The sequence below is a fragment of the Siphateles boraxobius genome, unplaced genomic scaffold, assembly GCF_051911475.1.
Source record: "Siphateles boraxobius isolate OS27281-9 unplaced genomic scaffold, OSU_SipBor_1 35, whole genome shotgun sequence".
Classification (NCBI taxonomy): Eukaryota; Metazoa; Chordata; class Actinopteri; order Cypriniformes; family Leuciscidae; genus Siphateles; species Siphateles boraxobius.
Window position 1 is genome coordinate 1,092,501 of NW_027508975.1, and position 26,849 is coordinate 1,119,349.

General features: G+C 35.7%; 1 protein-coding gene across 1 annotated transcript in view; it reads left to right on the forward strand.

The window, feature by feature from the left end:
* Positions 1-12,684, forward strand: part of eif3hb (eukaryotic translation initiation factor 3, subunit H, b) — a 97,056-nt gene extending 84,372 nt beyond the window's left edge. Inside the window, exons 6-8 of the mRNA XM_077195750.1 lie at positions 3,008-3,128; positions 7,980-8,112; positions 12,373-12,684. Of these exons, the coding sequence (XP_077051865.1) occupies positions 3,008-3,128; positions 7,980-8,112; positions 12,373-12,470 (352 nt within the window). The 3' untranslated portion in view covers positions 12,471-12,684. The remainder of the gene's footprint in view (positions 1-3,007; positions 3,129-7,979; positions 8,113-12,372) is intronic.
* Positions 12,685-26,849: the final 14,165 nt, after the last annotated feature.

A 26,849-nucleotide genomic window follows, 5' to 3' on the forward strand; every position in this document is an offset into this window, starting at 1 on the left:
TGAAATTATTCTTTTTACTAATCAATATTTTTGTATTTTTTCAGGTGAAATGTTATTCAAAACAAAATACATTTTAAAGATCAGACTTTTGTCTGCCTCATTTTTCCAAACCAATTTTTTTGACTTTTGTGCTTAAAACAAGGGGGAAAATAGTAATAAATTCATCATGTTTTAAGGACATTTAGATGCACTACCTACAAAAAAATTGAGGTTAGGAAGATTGGAATCACACTAATAAATGACATATACATAAAAATAAATGACAGGGTTTTTCTACAGGGATCTTTGATATATATACATATTGTATGTTAATACCGTATATATATATATATATATATATATATATATATTAGAGGTGGGCATAGATTAATTTTTTTAATCTAGATTAATCTCACTGTAATCTTGGAATTAATCTATATTAATCTAGATTAAAATGGCTCATTTGAATTCTGCCGAAGGCATTCAGAATATGTGTGCTACCCAAATAATGACTAAAAGTAAGTCTTTGAGAATAGTTCGCCTCGCGTAGGGATGTGAATTTCTGCCAAAAATGCCATTCCACAATAGAGGAGCAAATATCGAATATCGTTCAAAAAACAAACAAAAAAACGCACACTCACAATGACAGAAAGGGAGGCCAATTTCATCTTTAGCGATTTGTCATCAAATAAACTGTTTATTAATTGAACAAGTAACATGTTTTCGTCGTTTTTTTTTTTTACATAGTAGGCTAATTGGAAGAAGAACAAAACAATAAGCACGACGTATAGGCTGCAGTCCGTTTTTTGCATCGCCAAACCAGATGCTCGTTAGATCAAAAAATAATGTCATATGTCATAATGATTTTATGTGAATGCCTTTACCGGCAATAGCCTCCTCCTTTTAAACAAACTAGTTTTCAGTGAATGTAAACTATTCATGTGACTATGCCCCTGCGCAATACCAGAGAGTATTTATAGAGACATGCCACTTACTCAATCCTCAATACAACTATATAGGGAAAACCCGTAACGCCAAAGATGGCGGTTGTATGAACATGTCCCGCCCCTCCCACTGGAAAGCCAATCGTCTGCCTTTAACAGTCAAGCCGGGAAACATTTAAGCCTATCGTCTGGTTCCACTGACGCATGCGCACAGTTGAGGTTTGCGACAGTGGAAAATACGTTACTGTTTGATAAGGCGGCAGATTTGATATGCAGTGTATGTGTGCGTTGGGTAAATATCAGACATCCCAAGTGTCTACCGCATATTTATAGCGGCTCCCTGATGCCCGCAAATTAGTTCAAATCTCCCAGAATCTTGAGCGAGCGAGCGCACGTCAGAGAGGGAGAGAACCCTTGCGCATGCGTAGTAAAGTATAACCTGTGGGGGAAAAGGCGTTTTAAACCTTATTTTGGGGCAAAGTCATCAAACTTTTTCAGCGATTTTTATCATATTTTACTGCTGTTTCTATACATGCAGTTTTTATGTCCCGGTGACCAGTGAATGTGCAGTTCTGACTCTCTGCCCATTCATTTAGATAGGAGCCTGGTCTTGTTAGTCCGAAATAGCTGCCCGGAGGCGTTGCCAAGATGGCGGCCGAGTGGCATGACTTGCCTAAAAGGACTTTGGCAATACACACACATTACCGCGGGATAGCGGGTGTTCATTTCATAAACTGTACACAATGGTAGCTTATTCAACCTGTTAACCTTTGCCAGTGCGCCGACGCTCTGAAGCGTTTTTTTGGAGCCTGTAAATTAATGTATATGTCCAAAAAATGGATAATGTCATACTTTTTAGTAGTGCTATCGTGGCGTAATAATAATCTGTTTGGTTGTAAAATGTATTTCCTGAATGAAATGAAATCGAATGTATCGTCCTGTGGAATCATTCATTCACAGACAGCTTACGAAGATGTTCAACTAATAAAGATCTTCATCGCTGGCAAAAATATGATGCATTTGCAGATTTGCTTCCACTAGACTAAACTAGATCCACGGCCACTTCATCCAACGCTCTTGATGTTCTTAAATCTTCCTGTTACGAATACGAGTCGAGTGTGATTGAACGCGCTTCAGACGATTCAGTGCGTGAGGAACTGAACAGAACTCAACATAACAGACTGATTCACGAACCAATTTAGACAGGTCTGCCAAGTTGTGTGATGAAGTCTTTGAACAGAATCGACTCAAAAGAGTGATTCATTTGTAAATTGAGCCCATACAAAGATACAGCGCGCTTGTAATAAACTCATTTAACAACATGTAATTGTATTAAAATAAAGTAACGAGAGGAACGTCGCCCAACGTAACATATACACCTTGTGTCCCTGACAGGAAAATACCCTGCTGCGCGATCTGTGACAGTAGGCGCGGCGTCAATTATGTCAAATATACTAGGCTACACATGGAATTGCGCGAAAATGTAACGATATTCGAAGAAGCTATTTTATGATCCCAACCCAACTTTGAGAATAGATTAACGGCGATATTTTTTTATCGCCTGATAAGAGTCTCACGTTAACGCAGCACGTTAACGCCGATAACGGCCCACCACTAATATATATATATATATATATATATATATATATATATATATATATATATATTAATAGACAATTAAGAAAATAAAATGTATATTAAAATACAATGGAGTTATTTTTGATGAAGTGTATTGTAATAAAATAAAATAAACTGTAAATGAAACTGTAAAAATCAATTCTAAAAAAAACCCATCTAATTCTAAAACAAAAAAATGTCAGTGTGGCTTTGATTTTTTCCTGTTTTTTTTAGTTTTTTGTTGGTAATGTCATTACACATCAAACATTTAGGGTGTTTGTAGCCTTGCTAAAACAAATCAGACAATAATATAAAGGTCATTTTATGGATGACCTGTGAACATAAGTTTCTTCATAGCGTGTTACCCATAAAACAAATCTGTTTGTGTACTGTGTGTGTTCACTAAATAACAAGCAATCAGATACAAATGTATTATTTCCATTCTTCACCTGGTTGTTCCTCTGCAGTTCTCATCTGGAGAAGAGCCTGCAGATGCTGATGGACCGTGTGGATGACATGAGTCAGGACATCATCAAGTACAACAACCACTGCAGGAGTCTGAGCAAACAGCAGCAGCAGAAACATCAGGTGACCCATTCAACGAAACACCCATGATGCCTCAAATCACACTGCTTGCTGAGAGAAGTGTGCTAGTACTTCCAAGCAGTGTGATTTTACGTTTTATCTTGGTTTTATTCATCTTTTGAATTATCTTTGGTTTGTATATTTTTAGTTTTACTTTTTTTTTTTTAAATGTTCCTCTTAGATTTAGGTATTTATTTCTGTTTTAGTTAGTTTTACTCTTTATTTATTTCTGATTAATAATTTTAGTGATTCAACTTAAAACTTATTTCAGTTTACTGCCAAGGAAACATTTCTAATTTCTAATGAAAAATAAGTCATAATTTACTCACCCCAGTGTTGTTCTAATGCTGTATGCCCTTCTTTCTTTTTCAGACCACAAAATGTAAAAATTAAAAAAAAAAATCCTGCTTAAAAAACACACAAGTATCAGAAAATGATCTCATGCGACACGAGTCGTATATTCCAAGTGTTCTGGGTGGATACGATAGGGTTTAGTGAATTAATTAATAAAAATCCTGACCTTGGCCGTTGGTCTCATTCATGAGACTCTTAGAGTCGCTGTTCACTCCGACTCGCCCAGAAAAACACACAAGTTGTGAGAAATCAAGATCATGACATGAAATACATGAAACGTATTAATACGGTAAATTAAACGTGGTAAAAACATGACATGAAATACAACGCCTGGAAAGTATCTGTGCTCTTCCTTCACTGAGTTGAATATCTCTGTACTGGAACTCTGGTTGTCAGAATCACAGATTATTAAACTCGATAACTTCTTGTTAACAGATATATTCACCTCAGAGAAGAAGGTTCATGGGTTGTATTGTGTTTCTGGTCGAGTCGGAGTGAACTGCGACACTAACTGAGTCTCATGAATGCACAGTCGAGCACAGAAAACCCCGGAAAAGCTCAGGATTTATGTTAAATAACATCGTTTTTTTTTTTACCAAAACATATCGTATACATCCAGAACACTTGAAATATATGACTCATGTCACATTGGATCATTCTGTAATACTTTTGCTTTTAAAGCTGAATGCTGGTCGCTATTCACTGCCATTATATGGATGAGCGATATTTTTGTAAAAAAATTAGTAAACATTTTGACCACTTTTGTGGCCCAAAAAATGGCGTACAACATTAGAACAACACCAGGGTGAGTAAATAAGGACTTAATTTTTTTAAATAATTTTATTTATATTTTTAGTTAACAATAATATCCCTGCTTTTAAGTAATCGGATTTTCACTTGGGCGACTGAAGAAACAGGGAACGGAGACATGTGACGCTGACACACACACACACACACACACACACTTTTAAATGCTTTGATGTTCTGGTTGGATGAAAGCTATCATACGCATGTAAACGCTAGTTACTTTAATGCTAGCCTTGCTAGCGTAACGTCTGCTGCTGGGAAAACAGGTTGTCACCACAAAGATCACAATAAGGGGCTTACGCTGAACGAGCGGCTGATGAGGCTTGATGTTTCACTCTTGATGTTATACTCTGAAAGATATAATTATATCACAGTCGTAATTGATGAAACTGTGCAACTTAAAACCCAGGAATTATCTCTGAGGCTGTAATCAAAGCTTTGTTACGAAAACACAGGGTTGCACTTTGGAGGCTTGTTGGCAGTTTTAGCAATTAAAGATTTTACTCTTAAATCAGTGTTTATTTCTTAATGCACAGTATAGACAATATAATGGGTGTTCACCATGATTGAAATATGATTGGAAAAAGGAAAATACAGTAAAGTGCAACATGTCTGTCACATAAACTACATAAATTATAATGAGAACATTATAATTGTTTGTTTGGGACATGGCTTTTAATGATGAGACTCTTGTTTTTGCAATCAGGTCCTCAAAAATTATACAAATATTTGGATTTAGATTTATCGGCCAATACATCGGTTATCGGCTTTCAAATATAAAGAATTATCGGTTATCGGTATCGGGCAAAATTTTAATATCGGTGCATCCCTACTTTAAATATAATTCTTTGAGTATAGTGTGAAGTATGAGGCTCAGAGTTTTTGTTCATTTTCAAAAACAAGGCTGCAAATTGTGTCTGGGTTTTAGCATCGTTCAGAAGCGGCCCGACTGACTCTATAAAGAAGAGATTTATTGAGTGGCGGTGCATCAAGGTCTGTACGAGACAAGAGAGACGAGACAGTAATGGCCTTGCTCTGATGCCCTGAACTTCATGATTGATTGAAGTACACGCGACCTCCCAAATTCATCTGATACCGACACAGCAATCCTCTCTTTATTTACTCATTTCTTTAATCAGATCTATTTCCCACTACTCAGCTGCTTTTAAATACACCATCAGTCTTCTCTGACATGGCCATCTTTAAAGGGGTCATCTGATGCAAAACTCACTTTTATATGGTGTTTGCATATAAATGTGTCTTTGCAGTGTGTGGACACAACCACAATAAAATGAAAAAAATCCATTCACTCCTCTTTTTTTTAATCCTCAAAAAGTCTAAACACTCTCAATAATCAAGCCGTTTGGATTTTCTAATAATAATAATAATAATATGTTTATTTTCTATAGTATAGCGCCTTTCAAGAACCCAAGGTCGCTTCACAATGTAATACAAATAGCAAACAAACAACAAGCAAACAAATACAAAGGCCATCTGCTTATGAGAGACAGAACAGATGGAAACAAGCATACACTGATTGTCATGAATCAAACAAAGACATATTGTATTATTGATCAAAATATACAATTACGACGAAGTATGTAGCAAATAGAGCTGGAAAAGTGAAGAGTGAAGAACAGAGAAAGCAGTGATGAGGATACTGATTTATTGGGCAAGCTTGAAGATATGAGTTTTAAGTTGTTTTTTGAAGGTCCGGATGTTGTCGGTCGCACGAAGATTCGGGGGCAGCTTATTCCACAGCTTAGGGCCAACAACACTAAAAGCCCTACCGCCCACCGTGGAGAGGTTTTCAGTGCTAGACCTAAGTGCCCGAGTTAAGACATATGGCTGTACCAAATCAACAAGGTATTTGGGTGCCGGGCCATGTACAGCTTTAAATACTAGAATTAACAGTTTAAATTGGATGCGGTTTATGACAGGAAGCCAGTGCAGTTGGTGAAGGATAGGAGTGATGTGGGCAGATTTTTTATTATATGTCAGGGCATGTGCAGCAGAGTTTTGAACCATTTGAAGGCGGTGTATTGATTTGGTGGGTAGTCCGCTGTATAATGAATTACAGAAGTCCAATCTGGAAGTGATAAAAGCATGAATAACAGTTTCCGCATCTTTAAAGGTAAGAGAGGGGCGATATGAGCAATATGATGTCATATTGCTCATGCTCCACCCACGACCGCTGAGAGACTGTCCCGTATTAGCATATTCCCCATATTAGCATACAGGTGAAACTCGAAAAATTTGAATATCGTACAACAGTTCATGTATTTCAGTAATTCAAATTAAAAGGTGACTAATATATTTAGTATATATAACTATGCATGATTATACTTTTCAGAGGGCCGACATTTCTGTATTTAAAACCCCTTTTAATTGATTTCATGTAATATTCTAATTTTCTGAGATTTTGAATTTAGGGGTTTCATAAGCTGTAAGCCATAATCATCAAAATTATAACTTTTGCACGATATTCTAATTTTTTGTGTTTCACCTGTATTTCCGCCCTCATTATCATTTAAAGAAACACGCACCGAAACGGGTCGCTGTGAACAGAGCTGTTTTTGAGGAGGTAAAAATAGTGTTGTTTTACACAACCATTGAGGAATTTTAACCAAAGTATGTTACAAACTTTTCATGAAGACCCTAAAGAATCATCCAGACTTGTGGAAAATGGGCATCCGATGCGATTTAAAGGTTCCCCTTCAGGTTAAAGTTAATAAGCGTTAGGGCTGGGTATTGACACAAATTTCACAATTCGATTCGATTTCGAGTCACAAGCTTGCAATTCGATTCGATTTGATTAGATTCAAAATTGATTATTTTGGATATCAGGTAGGCTACAATACATGGCAAATTTTCTCAAGGAAAACAAATCTCTCAACTAATCCTGTAAACTATGGGAGCCAGTTGTAGCCTAGCTTCATTAGCCTACTATAATATTGAAGGTAAAAATTTACTGATTTGTATACAAACACTTAAATTACACATTTATTTATTTTTATAATAATAAAGTTATATGAAAAATAAACATTTAAATGTTGTCTGTCATAAAAAACTTGCCAGATTTATTCAAACATGCTTTAAATATTGAACATTAAAAATTATAATTATATGGTGCATATACTTACTATAATTTTTCTAGCTGACTAACGAGTTCATGGTCACTGGATAGTAAATGTGACGTTACATGACATTGTTTACAAGCGGTTTTACTGACTTCTTTCCACGGTTGAAACACTAATTGAGCGATTCCATGTAACATGATACGGATTGTTGTACTCCATCTTTTAACACACTTTCAGATGTTTATTCATGCTTTTTTCACGTTGTAACTGGTATTATTAAGGCGTTAGAGAAGATCATGTGCGCTCCTCGCTGCTGCTTCACTTGAGCTGAGCGGCGCCAGAGCGATCTCACGCCATAATTTCATAAGAATTTCATAAGAAAATGGATGTTTCATATCAATAGTAACTAAACACAAAGATCATTGCGTTTATTGGATAGGATGCGTGCTCCAATGTTCCATTTATTCATCAACTGAAAAAAGGACGACTAGCTTAATCGATACTTGTGATTTAAGAATCGATATCGATTCCTAAAAATGATAATCGATTAAAATCGAGAAATCGATATTTTCTACCCAGCCCTAATAAGCGTTTGCTCTTCTTCATCCCTCAGTACGTTCAGAGACGCCAGCAGGAAAACACACAGAGACAGAGTCGAGGAGAACCTTCACTTCCAGAAGAAGATCTGAGCAAGATGTTCAAGCCTCCTCAGCCTCCTCCACGCATGGACACGCTGCTCATCGCCAGTATGTGATCCTTCCTGCAACTCATACTGATATTTAAAAAAGAAAAAAATCATATATTTTATAGTATACATTGCCTGGCAAAAAATGACACATCATGGCCATATTCCAAAATGATCGCTGGACTCTTGCGTCTTGACCTCAGATAGTGACCAAAAATTGATGCACCTCTTGATGGAATTAAATGTTGTGATGTTATTTTAGAGTGGTACTTTTTACCACCATTATAGAAATGATGAACTCTGATCAGTGTTGGGTAAGTTACTCAAAAAAGTAATCCACTACAAATTACTAATTACTACTTTAAAATTGTAATTTGATTACATTGCTGATTACTGCATGTAAAAAAAGTAATCAGATTACTAATTACTTTCAAGTTACATTGAAAACCTATTAAAACTACAAGAATACACTACAAAGTGAAACTCAGTTCTTTCCGTAATTTAATATTGCAGACATCCCAAGTCTCCTGCTTATTGATAGCGGCTCCCTGATGTCCGCAAATTATTTAAAATCTCTGGAATCTACAGCGAGCGAGCAAGTAACACACGCACGGCGAAGAGGGAGAGAGCGGGAGACCTTACGTGTGTGTATGTGTGTGTGTGTGTGTGTGTGTGTGTGTGTCTGTGTGTGTGTGTGTGTGTGTGTGTGTGTGTGTGTGTGTGTGTCTGTTTGCCTCATGAAGCGCGTTCTCCGGTAATTCATTAAAGTGCATGCTCATTAACAGCCGGCCAAACATGATTAGAAATGCATTTTACTAAATTTTTTTTCTTAACAATACATTTGTAACGCAAGGAACTTAATTTTATTGACATCAGTAACTGTAATCAAATTACATTAATTTTAAATGTAATGAGTTACATTACTGCGTTATTACGAAAGGTTATTAGAATACAGTAACGCGTTATACCCAACTCAGACTCTGGTACAGTAGGCATGCTACAGGCCTCTTTTAATCTACTTGCATCAAATGCAAAACACATTTGCATTGGAAGGTTTTTGATTTTTGATTTGATTTGATTTTCTGGTACATTTACAATGAAATAAATAACCGAAAAAAACGGAGTAGGCTGAAGCGAGGCTTATATTTGCCTACCCTATGAAGGTTATTCAGCGCTGTGATAAACATCTCATCGCCGCTGTAACTGAGTTGTGTTGACCGAGTTTAGCGATTCGGAGTGGAGGGAAAAATGTCTCAAAATAAAGTCATCTGTGTACGTCTGAGAACATGCACACTTTGGTCAGAGCGGTAATAATAAAGGTGATTAATTGCCTGTTTATTGCGTTTAAAATCGGCGAATGCCACAAAGTTTACTGCGATTAAGGCTACTACGATTATGAGTGTAGTTTGATAGAAGGATTGCGTTTACATAGAGTTTAATCGTAATATTGCCAAAATCCCATTATAATCGCATTATAAGGGTGCACACTCATTGATTTACATTACAAGCACTCAGAATTTCATCTTACTTTTTGGCTCTATAAATATCAGCATTTGCACTAAATTGCATATTTTTTGCTCAGTTTGACTCCTGGATAAAATAGAGGTGTTTTATTTCTCCTTGAGTTTGAGCTCCTTATTCTCACTATATCATATGAGCTATAAAAGCCTGATATATTAAATATGATACTTGACAAAAAAACACTTTTTGTCTAAAGGTTCAATAAACTGTACCTTAAATTTACATTAGGTACCTTAAATAATATATTATATTATTTATATTAATATGTATTAATTATAAAAAATATCAGATTCATAAATCTGAGCATGTTTGGTTTAGCAAATAATGTTGTTTTTGAGTATGTGGAATTTTTTTAATCTTTTTTTTATGGCTATTTGTCCATAAAAAACATTTTGGACAAATAACATCATATAACATTACAATTGTTTGAAATGTTCATAAAGTGTATGATTAGCCAAATCTCTGCTCTTGAGCGATGCGAGACGTCTTAACACAGCGTTCAACATCTCCTCCTCATTTCATCTCATTTGGATCTGAAAAGATTTGGACGTGTCCCTGTTTTCTCTCCTGTGGAGATGAGATGGAAGGGAAGGAGGTGTGATTTATGAGGAACATTACAGAGGCCTTGCCAGAGATTGATTTAGAGCAATTGTTTGTAAGTTGTAATGGAGGGAGTATATCATAGATCAGATGGTGATGTGTCTGTCAGGTCTGGTCTCCTGAACTGTTGGACTTTATGTAGATGTTAAGTAACTCTAGAGCTCTGCTGTTTCCCATTCTCAACATTCAGCCTTTGCAAAGGATTATATGGGAAGTCTTAATTTTTCAGATTTTTTGGGGGATGTTTTATGCAACATGCCAATTCTGCACATGAGTTAAATTCACAACTTTTGATGCAGCGAGTGAGAATCTCGATCTATTGTGATTATTTGAGGTAACGGCACCGCACGAGCATTTTAAAAGTGATGCGTGTCATTTTATTTTATTTTATTTATTATTTTCTGTATTATAATATGTACACTAATAATATCAAATAATAATATGGATAGCATTACATTATTAAATATTATTATTATTAAATATAATACTGTATATAAAATATTGTAATATTGAATATATAACACTGAACATAATGTAATGTATTTAAATAAAATATTTGTTTAATACACTGATTGTATAGTATATACAGATGTAGTATCTGTGTAATAATATGTACAGTGATAATAGTGTTAAATATGATGATTTGAAATATATATTTAAATTAAATATAACAATAATAATATGACAACAAATGTATAGGTAACAAAAATAATATACCAATACATCGATATATATATATATATATATATATATATATATATATATATATATATATATATATATATGTGTGTGTGTGTGTGTGTGTGTGTGTGTGTGTGTGTGTGTGTGTGTGTGTGTGAAATTGATTGAATTAATACTGTAATTTAACTTGAAATTAAATTTATTATAATTGTATTATATGGGTAACAAATTCCAATAAGGTTAATTTGTTAACATTAGTTAATGTATTAACTAACATGAACTAACAATGAGCAATACATTTGTTACAGTATCTATTCATCTTTGTTAATGTTAGTTAAACTATACAAAATCCAGCTGTTCAATTGTTTGTTCATGTTAGTTCACAGTGCATTAACTAATGTTATCAAATACGATATTTCATTTTAATAATGTACTGTATTAGTAAATGTTGAAATTACCATTAACTCAGATTAATAAATACTGATGTAGATAATTAAATAATTAAAAATGTAGATATTGTTAATTCTTAATTCATGTTATCTAATGAAACCTTATTGTAAAGTGTTACCAAAATAATAAAACTGTTTCCCAGCTGTAATATTTATCATGAAGATCAGAAGAGATGTAGTAAGAGTATTTGCATGTATATAACAAAACAGGCGGAACAGTATTTAATCGCTCTAGAAAGTAACGATGGTGCCGCCGCCGCCTCAGTGGTCCGTTGGATTGCGCGTTAAAAGTTAAACTGGCAAAAATAAACTTTTTTTTTTCTGGGGCGGGGGGGCATCATAAAGCAATTATGCTTAGGGCACCAAAATGGCTAGCAGCGGTACTGCTGGTGTATAAATCTTTAAATGATTTAGCACCTTCTTATCATCTGACTTACTTCATTTCTATTCTCCCACTAGAATCTTAGATCTGAAACGAAACTTCTTCTTCAGATACCTAAAACCCGGCTAAAATCAGGACCGAGCATTTGAAGTGTCTGGTGCCACACTGTGGAACAAGCTCCCACTTTATATTAGATCAACTTCCTCTCTGTCTGAGTTCAAGTCACGTCTTGAAACCTATTTATTTTCTGTTGCTTTTAGCTTACAATGATTATTCTGCTCTGAACTGCTTATCATTACCTATGTCACTAAAGTTCATTAGTTTCATTTTCTATATGTACAGCACTTGGGTCGGCCAGTGGCCGTTTTTAAATGTGCTTTATAAATAAACTGAAACTGATTTGTTTCCTTGAGTTGTGAATGAAATGAGGAGAGCATCTCGTCTCTCTCCATCTCGAAGGTCTTTTAAACTCCTCAGCCAATCACATTAGAGTTTGGTCACATGACATTAACACACAAGTAACACGTAATACTCTTTCAGTCTGCCTTAGTTTCTCTTTTTTCTTCAACTCCCTCAAGATTTATTTTTTCTCTTTTCTTCTCACTCAACTAAACTACAGTGTTGATTTACCTTGTTTTTAAAAAATAAAATCTTTCTAAATGTGAATTTTCCCCCATCTACTCTTCAGGTCAAATCAACACGTACTGCCAAACCATTAAGGAGTGCACATCTCAGAACCTGGGAAAGCTGTTCATGGCTGAAGCTCTTCAAGGGCCGAGCAGTTAGACTGAAGATGCCTTGTCTTTACACCACTTTTTCTCATTTTAATATATTCAATTTCACATTACCAGACCAAAACCCAAGTATAAGCTGAATAGGCCAGGTTATTTTATTTATGCATGTACAGTAAAAGAGCATGATATGTGTATCAGCACGGACCAAACTGTGAACAATGTATCTGTCAATAATGTGTGAAAAGAAATAAATTGGATCGTGTCCAGTTTGTGTCTTGAAGATCTCATTGAAGAGAGAGATGTGCCTCTCGATCTATATCTCGAGATATTATTTTTCAAGCCCTTTGACTTTTTTTTCCACTTGCCTTTTGTGATATAGTCCTTCTAGTGCAATTTCTTTCTCTCTGCACTCTCTTTGCTAATGGCAATTCTACACCACTCTTTCTTTCTCCTACGTTTATGGACCCCGTGCAGAAAAATGTTTAGCCTTAAAAAAAGTGAATCATTTATCTATATTATAAAAATATCTATAAAGATATGCTTGTATGAAAACATATCTTATAAATACATTTTCTTATCTTTATTTTTTTACATTATATACAAAAGTTATGAAAAAAACAGTTTATATGTATATACACATCCATACATGCAATAAATATATATATTTTTAAATAAATCATAAACATATTTTCTGCAAGGGTTATTTAAACTGTATTTTACACTATTTCTGCTCAATTTTCAGGGCCTTTAAAAACTCTTAAATTCAGTTTTATCAAATTTAAGGCCATAAAAAGTCTGTAACACTTTACAATTTCATTAGTTAACTACCTTAGTTAACAAAAATGAAGAATGAACAATACTTCTACAGCATTTATTAATCTTAGTTAATGTTCATTTCAACATCTACTAATACATTATTACAATCAAATGTTGTATTTGTTAACATTAGTTAATGCACTGTGAACTGAACAGCTGGATTTTCATTAACTAACATTAACGGAGATTAATAAATACTGTAACAAATGTTTTGTTCGTTGTCAGTTAGTTAATACATTAACTAATGTTAACAAATGAAACCTTATTGCAAAGTGTTCACGAAAAGTCTTAATTATAATTTCAAGAGCAAATTTGGGGACGGAAAACAGGAATAATGTGATAATTAAACTTCATAAGGTGATGATTCAATGAAATAAATGTGAGCGATGCACGTTTCAAAGTCAAAACTTCTACAGACTCGTTTAAATGCAAACATGAGTTTTTGATTTTTTTCAAAACCTGTAAAGTTTAAATCATGTTTTTTTACAGTCATTTGCGATTCAGCATGTCACCTTGCCCTTCTCATTCATACGATATTCATTTTATTTCTGCAGCTCCTAAAAAGTTCCTAAAAGCCTTAAAGGTAGGCTACAATATGTAAGAATTTTGTAATAAAATGTCTAGGGATGGGAATCGAGAACCGGTTCTTCTTCAGAACCGGTGCCCAGTGAACCGATTCCTTGGAACCGTTAGCATGCTTGCTTAACGATTCCTCTTATCGGTTCCGATTCCTCTTCTTCAGAACCGGTGCCCAGTGAACCGATTCCTTGGAACCGTTAGCATGCTTGCTTAACGATTCCTCTTATCGGTTCCGCTCGTTGCAAATGTGTCATGACGTCACACACGCGCTACGTTGTTTTGGTTATATTTCACGCGAAAAGACGACAATACGGTCACTTGCAACACTTGTAAAATTTCAATTTCGTCAAAGGGAACTACCTCCATTATGCAGAAACATTTGGCCACATAGCATGCAATTCATTTGACGCGATTGCGAGTAATTAAAAATGCTCCAACTACTTTAAAAGCCTACATCTGGGCACATTTCGGCTTTTATGAACAACCTGGTAAGCACGGCATGGAGAAGAGACAGTGCGTGTGCGCTCATGTCACGCACAAATAGAATATGCAGGAGGTAATACCACTAACTTGAAATAACACGTTAGCCGTGTTGACTCGAGCTGTTATAACGCCTGCAGAGTCGGACTGCTTAAGAGTAAGCATGATTATAATCGCGTGATTATAAATGGATGATCGTCTTCAACAACGGACTCGTTGACGGATGCGCGCGTCTCAGGGTAACATTATACACTGATGAATGAGCGCTGCTTTTAAATGAACATTTCTTTAAAACAAAATTGATTTGACAGAATTTCATTTTCTTAATGGCATAAACTGACTTTAGTCCCATGAAACTTTAACTGGAATGTCACTGTTTCTGTCACTGTGACTTCCCGAACAGGCAAACACACACACGCGTGCGCACGCACACATCACTTTTGAAGTAAAATTGAAAATTGGATGCAGTGCATCGTAATGCATCGAGATATCGAATTGAACTGAATCGATGACATGATAATCGTAATCGAACCGAACCATGAGACCAGTGTAGGTTCAAACCACTAATACTCTGTGCTGTGTCTTCTGGTCAGATATTAAAGCGAGTTAATACAAACAAACACATTTGTATTCCCTCACCCAATGAGAATCGACAAGAGAATCGATAATTGAATCGGAATCGTTAAATTCTTATCAATTCCCATCCCTAAAAATATCCCAAAATCACTTATATTCATATTTTCTGCAGTTGTGTAGGGAAGGGCCGGGACGATTGAAACGCGGGACGGACGAAACATTGAGATTTCCTTGAAAACCACTCAGATAATGTACGTCAAATTTCGTCAGCACATACAGCACGCAATGCCGACCAGACCCGTGGGAACATTTCTTCTTTACGTCATGCCGTTTTAAAGGTAGAGCCGAGAAACTGTTTTTGTGTGCGGTAAGTGAATTCTTACGTGCGGCACTTTTTTTTGACTGACAAGTTGCATTTATTGTTTCATGTGCTATTGTAATGATAATACGGCAGATGTATTAGTACTGCAACACACACTTAAGTGTGCATTATCAGAGTTTTTTAGTTTAAGTGCAAAACAGGTTTAACTGGCAGGAGGCGCTGTCGGGACGGTTGATATAACTGTTCATAATTTTGTTATGTTCATAATAACAGGCTATTCAACTAGCAAACACTCAATATGACTCAAGGAAGAAATGTAAGAAAATTAATTGTAAACTGATTTGTCTGTCTTCGTAAAAATTACTTACGGGATTTGTCTTACGACAAATGGCCATACGCTTATTGTCTATAGGGCGACAGGACAAAAATGGTTAATATGAACCTTTAAGTTTAAATAAATTACAAAATATGTTTGTAACAATATGTACATAAGTTACTTGTCAGGTATTGTTCATAAAAACAAGCATTAGATCAATAGTTGCCGTTTAAACTGTTATGTTTCATCTGCAGGGCTGCCAACTTTTGAGTTTAGCTTGGCGTGAGACTACTCCAACGGGGGGGGGGGGGGGGGGGGGGTTGGTCTGCACACGCAAGGTCTCTCGCTCGCTTACCTCTGCCGTGCGCGCGGTTTGGAGCACAATATCTTTACTCTAGATTACGGGATATTTAACTATTTTGCGGTATAACTAGTCGATCGCGAGTGGCTCAACAGGTAGATATATAGATAAACTCATCTTTCAGGCATTTTACCTACCGGGTTGACTTAAGCGTGAGAAATCGGGGGTGTGGCGTGAGAGCGTGAGAATTGGGTCAATTGCGTGTGTCTCACGCTCAATGCGTGAGAGTTGGCAGCCCTGCATCTGTCCCACCCGTGTTTTTCAAAAACAAAGCACAACTAGCGTTCAAAGTCAAATTTTACTTAAATCATTCTATATTTGTACCGAATAACACATGATACTATGTGAGTTGTTGATCACGAAAAAAAAAAAAATATATATATATATATATATATATATATACAGGTCCTTCTCAAAAAAATAGCATATTGTGATAAAGTTAATTATTTTCCATAATGTAATGATAAAAATTAAACTTTCATATATTTTAGATTCATTGCACACCAACTGAAATATTTCAGGTCTTTTATTGTTTTAATACTGATGATTTTGGCATACAGCTCATGAAAACCCAAAATTCCTGTCTCAAAAAATTAGCATATCATGAAAAGGGTCTCTAAACGAGCTATAAACCTAATCATCTGAATCAACTAATTAACTCTAAACACCTGCAAAAGATTCCTGAGGCTTTTAAAAACTCCCAGCCTGTTTCATTACTCAAATCCGCAATCATGGGTAAGACTGCCGACCTGACTGCTGTCCAGATGGCCATCATTGACACCCTCAAGCAAGAGGGTAAGACACAGAAAGAAATTTCTGAACAAATAGGCTGTTCCCAGAGTGCTGTATCAAGGCACCTCAGTGGGAAGTCTGTGGGAAGGAAAAAGTGTGGCAAAAAACGCTGCACAACGAGAAGAGATGACCGGACCCTGAGGAAGATTGTGGAGAAGGACCGATTCCAGACCTTGGGGGACCTGCGGAAGCAGTGGACTGAGTCTGGAGTAGAAACATCCAGAGCCACCGTGCACAGGCGTGTGCAGGAAATGGGCTACAGGTGCCGCATTCCCCAGGTCAAGCCACTTTTGAACCAGAAACAGCGGCAGAAGCGCCTGACCTGGGCTACAGAGAAGCAGCACTGGACTGTTGCTCAGTTTTGCATGTCATTCGGAAATCAAGGTGCCAGAGTCTGGAGGAAGACTGGGGAGAAGGAAATGCCAAAATGCCTGAAGTCCAGTGTCAAGTACCCACAGTCAGTGATGGTCTGGGGTGCCATGTCAGCTGCTGGTGTTGGTCCACTGTGTTTTATCAAGGGCAGGGTCAATGCAGCTAGCTATCAGGAGATTTTGGAGCACTTCATGCTTCCATCTGCTGAAAAGCTTTATGGAGATGAAGATTTCATTTTTCAGCACGACCTGCCACCTGCTCACAGTGCCAAAACCACTGGTAAATGGTTTACTGACCATGGTATTACTGTGCTCAATTGGCCTGCCAACTCTCCTGACCTGAACCCCATAGAGAATCTGTGGGATATTGTGAAGAGAAAGTTGAGAGACGCAAGACCCAACACTCTGGATGAGCTTAAGGCCGCTATCGAAGCATCCTGGGCCTCCATAACACCTCAGCAGTGCCACAGGCTGATTGCCTCCATGCCACGCCGCATTGAAGCAGTCATTTCAGCAAAAGGATTCCCGACCAAGTATTGTCTATGGAGTGCATAACTGAACATAATTATTTGAAGGTTGCCTCTTTTTTTTTGTATTAAAAACACTTCTTTTATTGGTCGGATGAAATATGCTAATTTTTTGAGACAGGAATTTTGGGTTTTCATGAGCTGTATGCCAAAATCATCAGTATTAAAACAATAAAACACCTGAAATATTTCAGTTGGTGTGCAATGAATCTAAAATTTATGAAAGTTTAATTTTTATCATTACATTATGGAAAATAATGAACTTTATCACAATATGCAAATTTTTGGAGAAGGACCTGTATATATATATATATATATATATATATATATATATATATATATATATATATATCTGTAACCTTATCTTACCCCTAAAATCCACTGGATCCGTCTACAGCGCGGAACGTCAGCGCCACGTTTTTGATGCGTCCCTAGCTCGGCGTCAAAGTCCACTGGAAGCGTCTCAGACGCGTTTCAGCAGCGGAGCGTTGGTGACTTCTTCATTTTTCCTCAGAATCGGAGCGTTGTTTATTTGTTGTTCATTTGTCCTCTTTTGGCTCAGGTGCGGACAGTTGTGCTACCTTATTGATTTTTTTTTTCAATTTTCCTCTTTGTGCTTCTACAAGGTGTTTTATTTTGAAAATCGACCGGATCCTCTATGCTGTTCTGTGTCTGACTTCCTGCCCGGTACGATGTTTGACGCGGCAAGCGGCCAAAATAAGGCTGCTACCTATTCTCTGCGGAGAGGAGCGGAGAGACGCTTCTGGGACGCTTCTGAGACGCGCTGCGTCCGCAGCTGGTGGACTTAAGAGCATTGACTATAATGGCCGCGATTAGCTCCTGCATCCGCAACGCTGACGTTCCGCGCCGTAGACGGATCCAGTGGATTTTAGGGGTTAGAAAACGATGTTTATCTAAAAAGTGTTTCAACTATCCCGGCTCTCCCCTACTTACAATATACCAAAAGTCTCCAAAGATTTTTTATTTGAGAGAAATTCCAATTTTAAATAATTGGCCATCCTGGAAAAACATGTCTCCTGTATATGACGCAAATCCGCGCTATCCTCGGTTTCCGCTCGTACTGCCGTAACCATGACGACAGACGTGGACAACTGCGTAGTGCATAACGTTTAGCGGCACGCTGTTCTTGTTTCGTTCAAACATTATAGACCATGGCAAGCAGACTTTGGGACAAAAAAGGAGAACTAAAGGGTAACGTTAGTTCGGTAGAATTAAATGTCCTTATTTCTTTATATCCGTAGGAATCACGTGTGATATCTGTCTTTTATTAGCAAACGCGACCTGCTTCATACCACTGTAATGTTAAAAAACATGAACGTTTTCACTCATCCATAAACATTAGTAGATCCATCAGCTTGACAGCAAGTCCCATCATTCAGCTTACTGTATATCACTGCGACATAAACCTGCGCCTTTGTTATTGTAAGAGGTCAGCGACCAGTAGCGGCAAAAAAAAATTACATATTGTATCTTTAGATTTGATTTCATAAACCCTGCAGAGACTCTGACTTTATGAACAGGAACAAGTCGTCTCACCAGGGCAGATTTTCTTTTCATTCAAATGATTCGGTCAGAAATCACACTCTAATTATGTTAAATGGGAAAGGAGCAATTTTCGGGATCAAATCAGTCAGGGCTTTAGTACGGGCCATTGTGTTCTTTTAGCCGAATATAGATGTGAACAGTTATAATCACAGTACAGTGTTATAACCCTGTCAGTTTACACCATGAGTCTGGAGCTGGACGCTCATTTCATCCCACAGTTCCCCGTTGTAGAGCGACGCTGGGGTTTGCGAGACGTTTTCCGCCCACAAGCTACCGCTACAGTCATTAGCCTTCTCAGAATGTATTTTTACATTTATTTCCACTTCACTTCAGGTGATTAAAGCAGATAAACCATGACAATAAAACTCTTGAACTCCAGCCGCTCTGATGGATGATTGCAAAGAGTTTGAGTCGTAATTGCAGCGATGAGCTTTTGACATCGAACGACGTGCCCAGCCTATCAAAGAGCAGTGTGTTCCAGCGTGCCATTAAATCCCAGATGCATGAAGACGTCAAATAAAACGCTAAAAAGTTGTACTGTAATTTTTAATGCCCTTTTCTACCTTCTTCTGCAGATGAAGGACAGTAATCGTAGTTATAGACCTAGTGCCCTTGTAATTAAAAACTATATCCAGTCCTGATGGAAATTATTCCATTTTATTGAATCAAGGAAACAGGTAAAAGTAAAACATATAGCTAATGACAAATGGTAGAAATTATCATCTTTAATGAATGAAGAAAAGTCAGAGGTCTCATGACTGACATCTTTTCAGGCATCTAAAGTATATTTTTACTATTAAAGCATCAAATATTCCATGGCCATGTTTTCTACCACAACTTCATTTCAAAATGTATTTATAAAATAGATTTTTTGTCACACTTTAGATTAGGGTTCTCACGATTAACTAACTATTATATGACATTTGCCTCAATAAACTCCTAATAACTGCTTATTAATAACTAGTAATGTAGTTGTCAAGTTTAGGTATTGGGTGATTAGCGGATGTAGAAACTCTAAACTCATAAACTCGTACACATATAAACTCATGAATTCATACACTTATGAACTCAACTCATAAATTAATAAACTCTGAACTCTTACTCATTTAAACTTATAAACTATAAACTCGTACACTTATAAACTCATGAATTCATACACTTATGAACTCATGAATTCATAAACTCATTAACTCGTAAAATTATAAACCCATGAATCCATCAACCTAGCAACCACCCAAAATACCTTAAAACACCTTAGCAACAACATAGCAACCACCCAAAATACCCTAGAACACCCTAGCAGCTGCCTAGCAACCATCCAGAACACCCTAGCAACCACCCAAAATACCTTAATACACCCTAGAAACACCATAGCAAAACCCCAAAATACCCTAGAACACCCTAGCAACACCATAGTAACCACTCAGAACACCCTAGCAACTGCCTAGCAACCACCCAGAACACCCTAGCAACCAACCAAAATACCTTAAAACACCCTAGCAACCACCAGAAATACCTTAGAACACCCTAGCAACACCCTAGCAAGACCCTAGCAACCACCCAGAACATCCTAGCAACCACCCGAAATACCTTACAACACCCTAGCAACTGCCTAGCAACCACCCAAAATACCTTAGCAACCACCCAGAACAACTTAGCCACCCAGTAGAACCACCCTAGCAACTTCAAATTACTTTAAACTACTTTAAACTTTAAACTACGTTAAACTACTTTAAACTATAAAAGCTTTAAACTAGTTTAAACTTCAAACTACTTTAAATTTCAAACTATTTTAAACTTTAAACTAATTTAAGCTTTAAACTAGTTTAAACTTTAAACTACTTTAAACTTCCAACTACTTTAAAATTCAAACTAATTTAAACTTTAAACTAATATAAACTTTCTAGGCAAAACTTCCACAAGCTAACTTAAAGTTTGTCTCGACAAACTTTTTCTAGCAAGTAATGTAGTTGTTAAGTTTAGGTATTGGGTGATTAAGGGATGTAGAATATGCTAATCCAGAATAATGCATTAATATGTGCTTTATAAGTACTAATAAACACTTAATAATATGCATGCTAATAAGCAATAGTGAGAATTGGACCCTAAACTAAAGTGTTACCCGATAAAAAATAAAAATAAAAAAAAGTATGTGTATTTTCTGGTAAAAGAACATTTTTCGAGGACAATTCCACCTTATATAAATGCTCATTTCAGAATTCATTTGAAGTTGCCTCATTATATCACACACCAAAGCTCATCTCATCTCATGGAATTGATAACCTGCATCAAGTATTTGTGTGTTTTCAGTAAGTTTTTATTTCCCTGATGGTTAATCTAGAGTTTAGCTATCTCAACTCCTCAGGTGATGATCTGTTTGAATCTGCAGTAATGGAGGGATGAATGTTTACCTGATGCCTCATTGATCTGTGTGTGTGTGTGTGTGTGTGTGTGTGTGTGTGTGTGTGTGTGTGTGTGTGTGTGTGTGTGTGTGTGTGTGTGTGTGTGTGTGTGTGTGTGTGTGTGTGTGTAAGCGGGCGGCTCTCAGAAGACATTGATTTGAGATGCACTAGTAGTGGAGCTGCTCATGATAGTTTTCTTTGAGCACTGTCATTGTGTTTGTTTTCGGCTGGTAAGCCGGAAGTCCTGCAGCTTTTGTTCTATTATTGATGAAGTGCCACTTGTTTCCACACTCTTCCACAGGATGGCAGGACGAGCTGTTTGATGTGTGTGTTAGTTGCACCTGCTTTTAAAGGCAATACGGTAAGAGGCCGTGCTTCACTTGAACAGTTTGTGACAATTTCTACATATAAGCTACAGCTTCAGCAACAGAATACCATTTAAGGTCCAGTACAGAGACTATAGCTAGAAATTACCACTGCATTTGTGTGTCTATAGGCGGATGCTCTCTAGAAGTGTAAGGTACAAATTATGTCATAGCTTGTCAGTATTACACTAACCTAGTCCATCCACTAAAATCTAGATGAATAAACGAGGTGACATCGCTAATCGAGAATTGATATGCTGATTTGGCTAACAGCAGCTACATCAGTATAACAGCTTGCTCCCAAAACACAGCAACGTACTGACTGCTTTAATGTTAATCTGAACAGTTGAACTTTAGTTAACTGCTAAATGAATGCATTCAATGTAAATGTTTTTATTTATTTTTTTTATTTATTTATCACATGGTCAATAGATTCTCAGCTGCCAGAGTTAACTAGCTAGCTACATTTACATTGAATGCATTCATTTAGCAGTTAACTAAAGTTCAGCTGTTATATATATATATATATATATATAGCTAACCCCGAACACATGTAGTAGATAAATAGGCTATGTATGTGTATATATACATATAATGTACTGTATGTATATATATATATATAGCTAACCCCTAACACAATTAGCAAACATAGGCTATGTATGTGTGTGTATATATATATATATATATATATATAGCTACCCCCTAACACAAGTAGTAAATATATGTATGTATATATATTATATATATATACAGTATATATATATTAATAATAGCTCATATTATGTATTATTTATTAGATTAGTAGTTCACATTTTCTGAACGTTAAGAACCTCCTTTCACTGATTGTTACAAAATATTTTTTTAATAATAAGTTCCTGAACCTATTTTGGAAAATGCCTCTTAGTAAATAATGAAATTGTCAATAGTTTTCATACATTTTTCAGCTTTTATCCTCTTAATCCTCGGTCCTCGTTTCCGAAAAGACTCAAATAATGGTGCGTTTTAGACAGGAGGTCATCAAAATATCTCTTTTTTTTTTGAGGAAGCAATGTTAAGATGTTCTTTGAAACCACAATGGTCACTCGGCTTCCTCTTGACGAAACATAGAGCCACACGAAACCACATAAATGCAGGGCTGGCTGTGCTCGAACTAAAAGCTAAGATAAAACTGAGCCCTTGAAAAGTTTCGAGAGTAGCTATCCGGTTCCTCCGGTACAATGCTTGCCACAGTTTTCTTTAAACAGGAAATTCCTACTTTTCCACTCTAATATAGGTTCTGTAATGAGTACCTGTCTATAGTATACTTACTCACCCGGGCTTGATAACTCACACTTTTCCATGATTTTCCCTCCAGTACTTTTTTTGTCAGAAGTTTCCCTGTATTTAGTTTGGCGAGATGCATTGAACGCTTCAGCCGTGTTACTGGTCTCGCAGAGGCAGATGCTGGAAAACATCTGTGATCAAATCAGTTTTAAACATCAGCACCTGCTTTTCTACACAACTCTGAAACCAGCATGTCTGTGCAGAAGAGAGTTCATGCTAATCACTTAAAACAACCGGCTTTGGAGAACTGAACAAAATCAACATATTTTGATATATATATATATATATATATATAAATAATTCCAAGAAATAAAGTAATTAGATTCTGATGTCAATGCTGGATTTTGTTTGGAGAATGTTCTTTTTGTCAGGTGTTTCTCATTAAGCTAATTTTAAACTTGTGATGTAAATTTAACAAATTACTTGTGCTCGTAAATGTCATTTTCTATTAATTGAGTGCTTTTTATCTGTGAACACCTGTACTTAATAACCTGTTATTAAAACAACTTATTATTGAGGGGGAAAAAGCAGCAGACTGAATAGATACTAAGCAAAGTTCGAAATTATGGCGTATGGTAAATAATTACAAATGCTATTAACCTGAAACCCATTTAAACTCTTAATATTGCACTCAGTATGAACAGATAGAGATATAAGCTAACGTTCTTTCTCTGTATTGTTGTCCTGTTTTCCAGTACAAATATATAAACATTCTTAAATCAAGATAGATTTACTGGAGAAGCAAAATAATTTTCTCAAAGAAAAAATTAAGTGATGTTTAAAACAAGAAAAAATGTCTAGCAATGGGGTCAATTCAATCATTTTAATTCTAAAGGAAAACAAATAATTTTTCTGACTCAAAGTATCTTGATTCAAGAATGTTTAGATATTTGTACTGGAAAACAAGTCAAAAATACTGAGGAAGAAACACACGTTTGCAGTGTTTGACTGTTATCTCTGCAACTGTGAATTATTTTCTTTGTTTAGTTTTATATGTAACTATTTCTAGAACTCTTTAAGATGCAAAATATCTTGTAGCTCTATTAAAATGAAAAGAAAATCCATAGTTTGCCTACAGCAGATAAATGTACTTGTTATATTTACCATCTCTTGGTCGTTCCCATTAATGTTAGTCATTTGTTAAATGTTGTATTTAAAAGAGTGCATTTAAGAGAAGTATTTCTGTCCAAAAACAAAACAAGGAAAATCTTGCGTAACATCTACATGAATAAAACATTGCATAGAATTAAGTTTTGTAAATTGAAGTAATAAAGATGATTTAAACTTTTCTCTGCCCCCTGCACCCCCCCCCCCCCCCCCCCCCCCCCATTTCTCAAGCATATAAAGCCATGTTTCAATTATATTACTGTAAATGTTAAACATGAGTAGTGGTTTTGGATAATTCTGTACTACTGGTTGGGTTCAGGGTAACAAGAACTGAAATGTTTGCAGGTAAAGCCACACAGTTATGAGCTCATACACTTCTAATGTAAACATTACAGCGGGAAAACACACGGCTGGCGTTCTCTATGATGGAAATGTGCATTTAAGTGCATTACACACGCTGACTTTAGGAAAGATTGACAAAACATTGCTGGCTCATCCGTTGGCATTTGCTTGACTTTCTTGTCTGGAAGTTCAAGTCATATGTGTGATGCTTTAGTTAGATTAATATGCATATAACGTGTTGTAGGAGAACATGTGAGTGAAAGATTTCAGGCTGTGTGAATCATTTTAGTCGACCTTTGAAGGGCAAGATAAAACTTAATGATTCAAACTTAAACATGAATATTTTCAAGATGGATGAATAGCGTGTCGGTAGAAATCTATTACTGCGCTCATTTTCTTGTACTGGTTTTAAAAACTGTATCCCAGGAATTACTGTACCTGCTTTCAGACTCAACAACAGGAAATTAACTGTATTTAAAAGAGGGGGCAGATTTTTACATACGTACTGCACTGTAAACATAAAACCATGGTGACACTTTAGTTTAGGGTCCAATTCTCACTAATAACTAGTTGCGGGAACACTTTATTTTACAATGTCATTTGTTACATGTTACATGTACGTACCATAGTAATAACAGTAAATTATGCATAATTACATGCAACTAACCCTTAACCAAATCCTAATCCTACCCTAACCCTATAAGTACATGTAGTTACTTAATATTACTCAGTACTTAAATATATAATTACACTGTAACAATGACACCTTAAAATAAAGTGTAACCCTAGTTGCTTATTAGCATGCATATCACTGGGATATTGGTTGTTTATTAGTACTTATAAAGCACATATTAATGCCTTATTCTGCATGACCATTTTCTACATCCCATAATCCACCCAATACCTACACTTAACAACTACCTTACTAACTATTAATTGATTTATTGAGGTTATTGAGGCAAAGTTGTAGTTAATAGTGAGAATTGGACCCTAAACTAAAGTGTGACCAAATATATACAATTTATTTTTATCTTAAGAATAATATGTCAATGAATGAGAGATTCACATTTAAACACTGAAAACACTCTCATGACATCGCCTAATAATTTATACATCAAAATACAGTAAAATAATTTTTTCAAAACATATATTTCTCTCTTATGTTCAAGGACATTTATTTGATCAAAAAGGCAGTAAAAACAGTAATATTTACTAATATTTACCATTTAAATAACTATTTTATATTTGAATGCATGTAAATTATTCATGTGATTAAAGCTGAATTTTCAGTATCATTACTCCAGTCTTCAGTGTCACATGATCCTTCAGAAATCACTATAATATGATGATTTGGTGCTCAAAAAACATTTCTGATCATTATCAATTTATTCATAATTTTAAATCAGAATTCATTGATGTATAGAAAGTTCATTGTTTTGCAACAGTGTAAAAGTATTCACTGTCACTTTTGATGAATTTAATGCATCCTTGCGGAATAAAAGTATACTTTTCTTTACAAAAAATAATTTGGTAACCCTACAATTTGTTAGTCTCATTTCTTAACATTATTTAATATATTAACTAACTAACAATAAGCAATACATTTGTTACGGTATTTGATAATGTTAGTTAATACAAATGCAGCTGTTCATTGTTTGTTCATGTTAGTTCACAGTGCATTAACAAATGTTAACAAATACAATATTTAATTTTAATTATGTATTAGTAAATGTTGAAATTAATATTAACTAAGATTAATTAATGCTGTAGAAGTAGTGTTCATTCTTAGTTAATATTAACTAATTAACCTTATTGTAAAGTGGGTTACACTTTATTGTAAGGTGTCATTGTTACATTGTAATTATACATTTAAGTACTAAGTAATATTAATTAACAACATGTACTTACTATAGGGTTAGGGTAGGATTAGGATTTGGGGTTACACTTTATTTTAAGGTGTCATTATTACAGTGTAATTATATATTTAAGTACTGAGTACTATTAAGTAACTACATGGACTTACTATAGGGTTATGGTAGGATTAGGATTTGGTTGAGGGTTAGTTGCATGTAATTATGCATAATTTACTGTTATTACTATGATAAGTATGTAACATATGTCACAAGGACACTGTAAAATAAAGTGTTACCAATATTTTGGAATGGCATTGTAACTGATTTTGCACA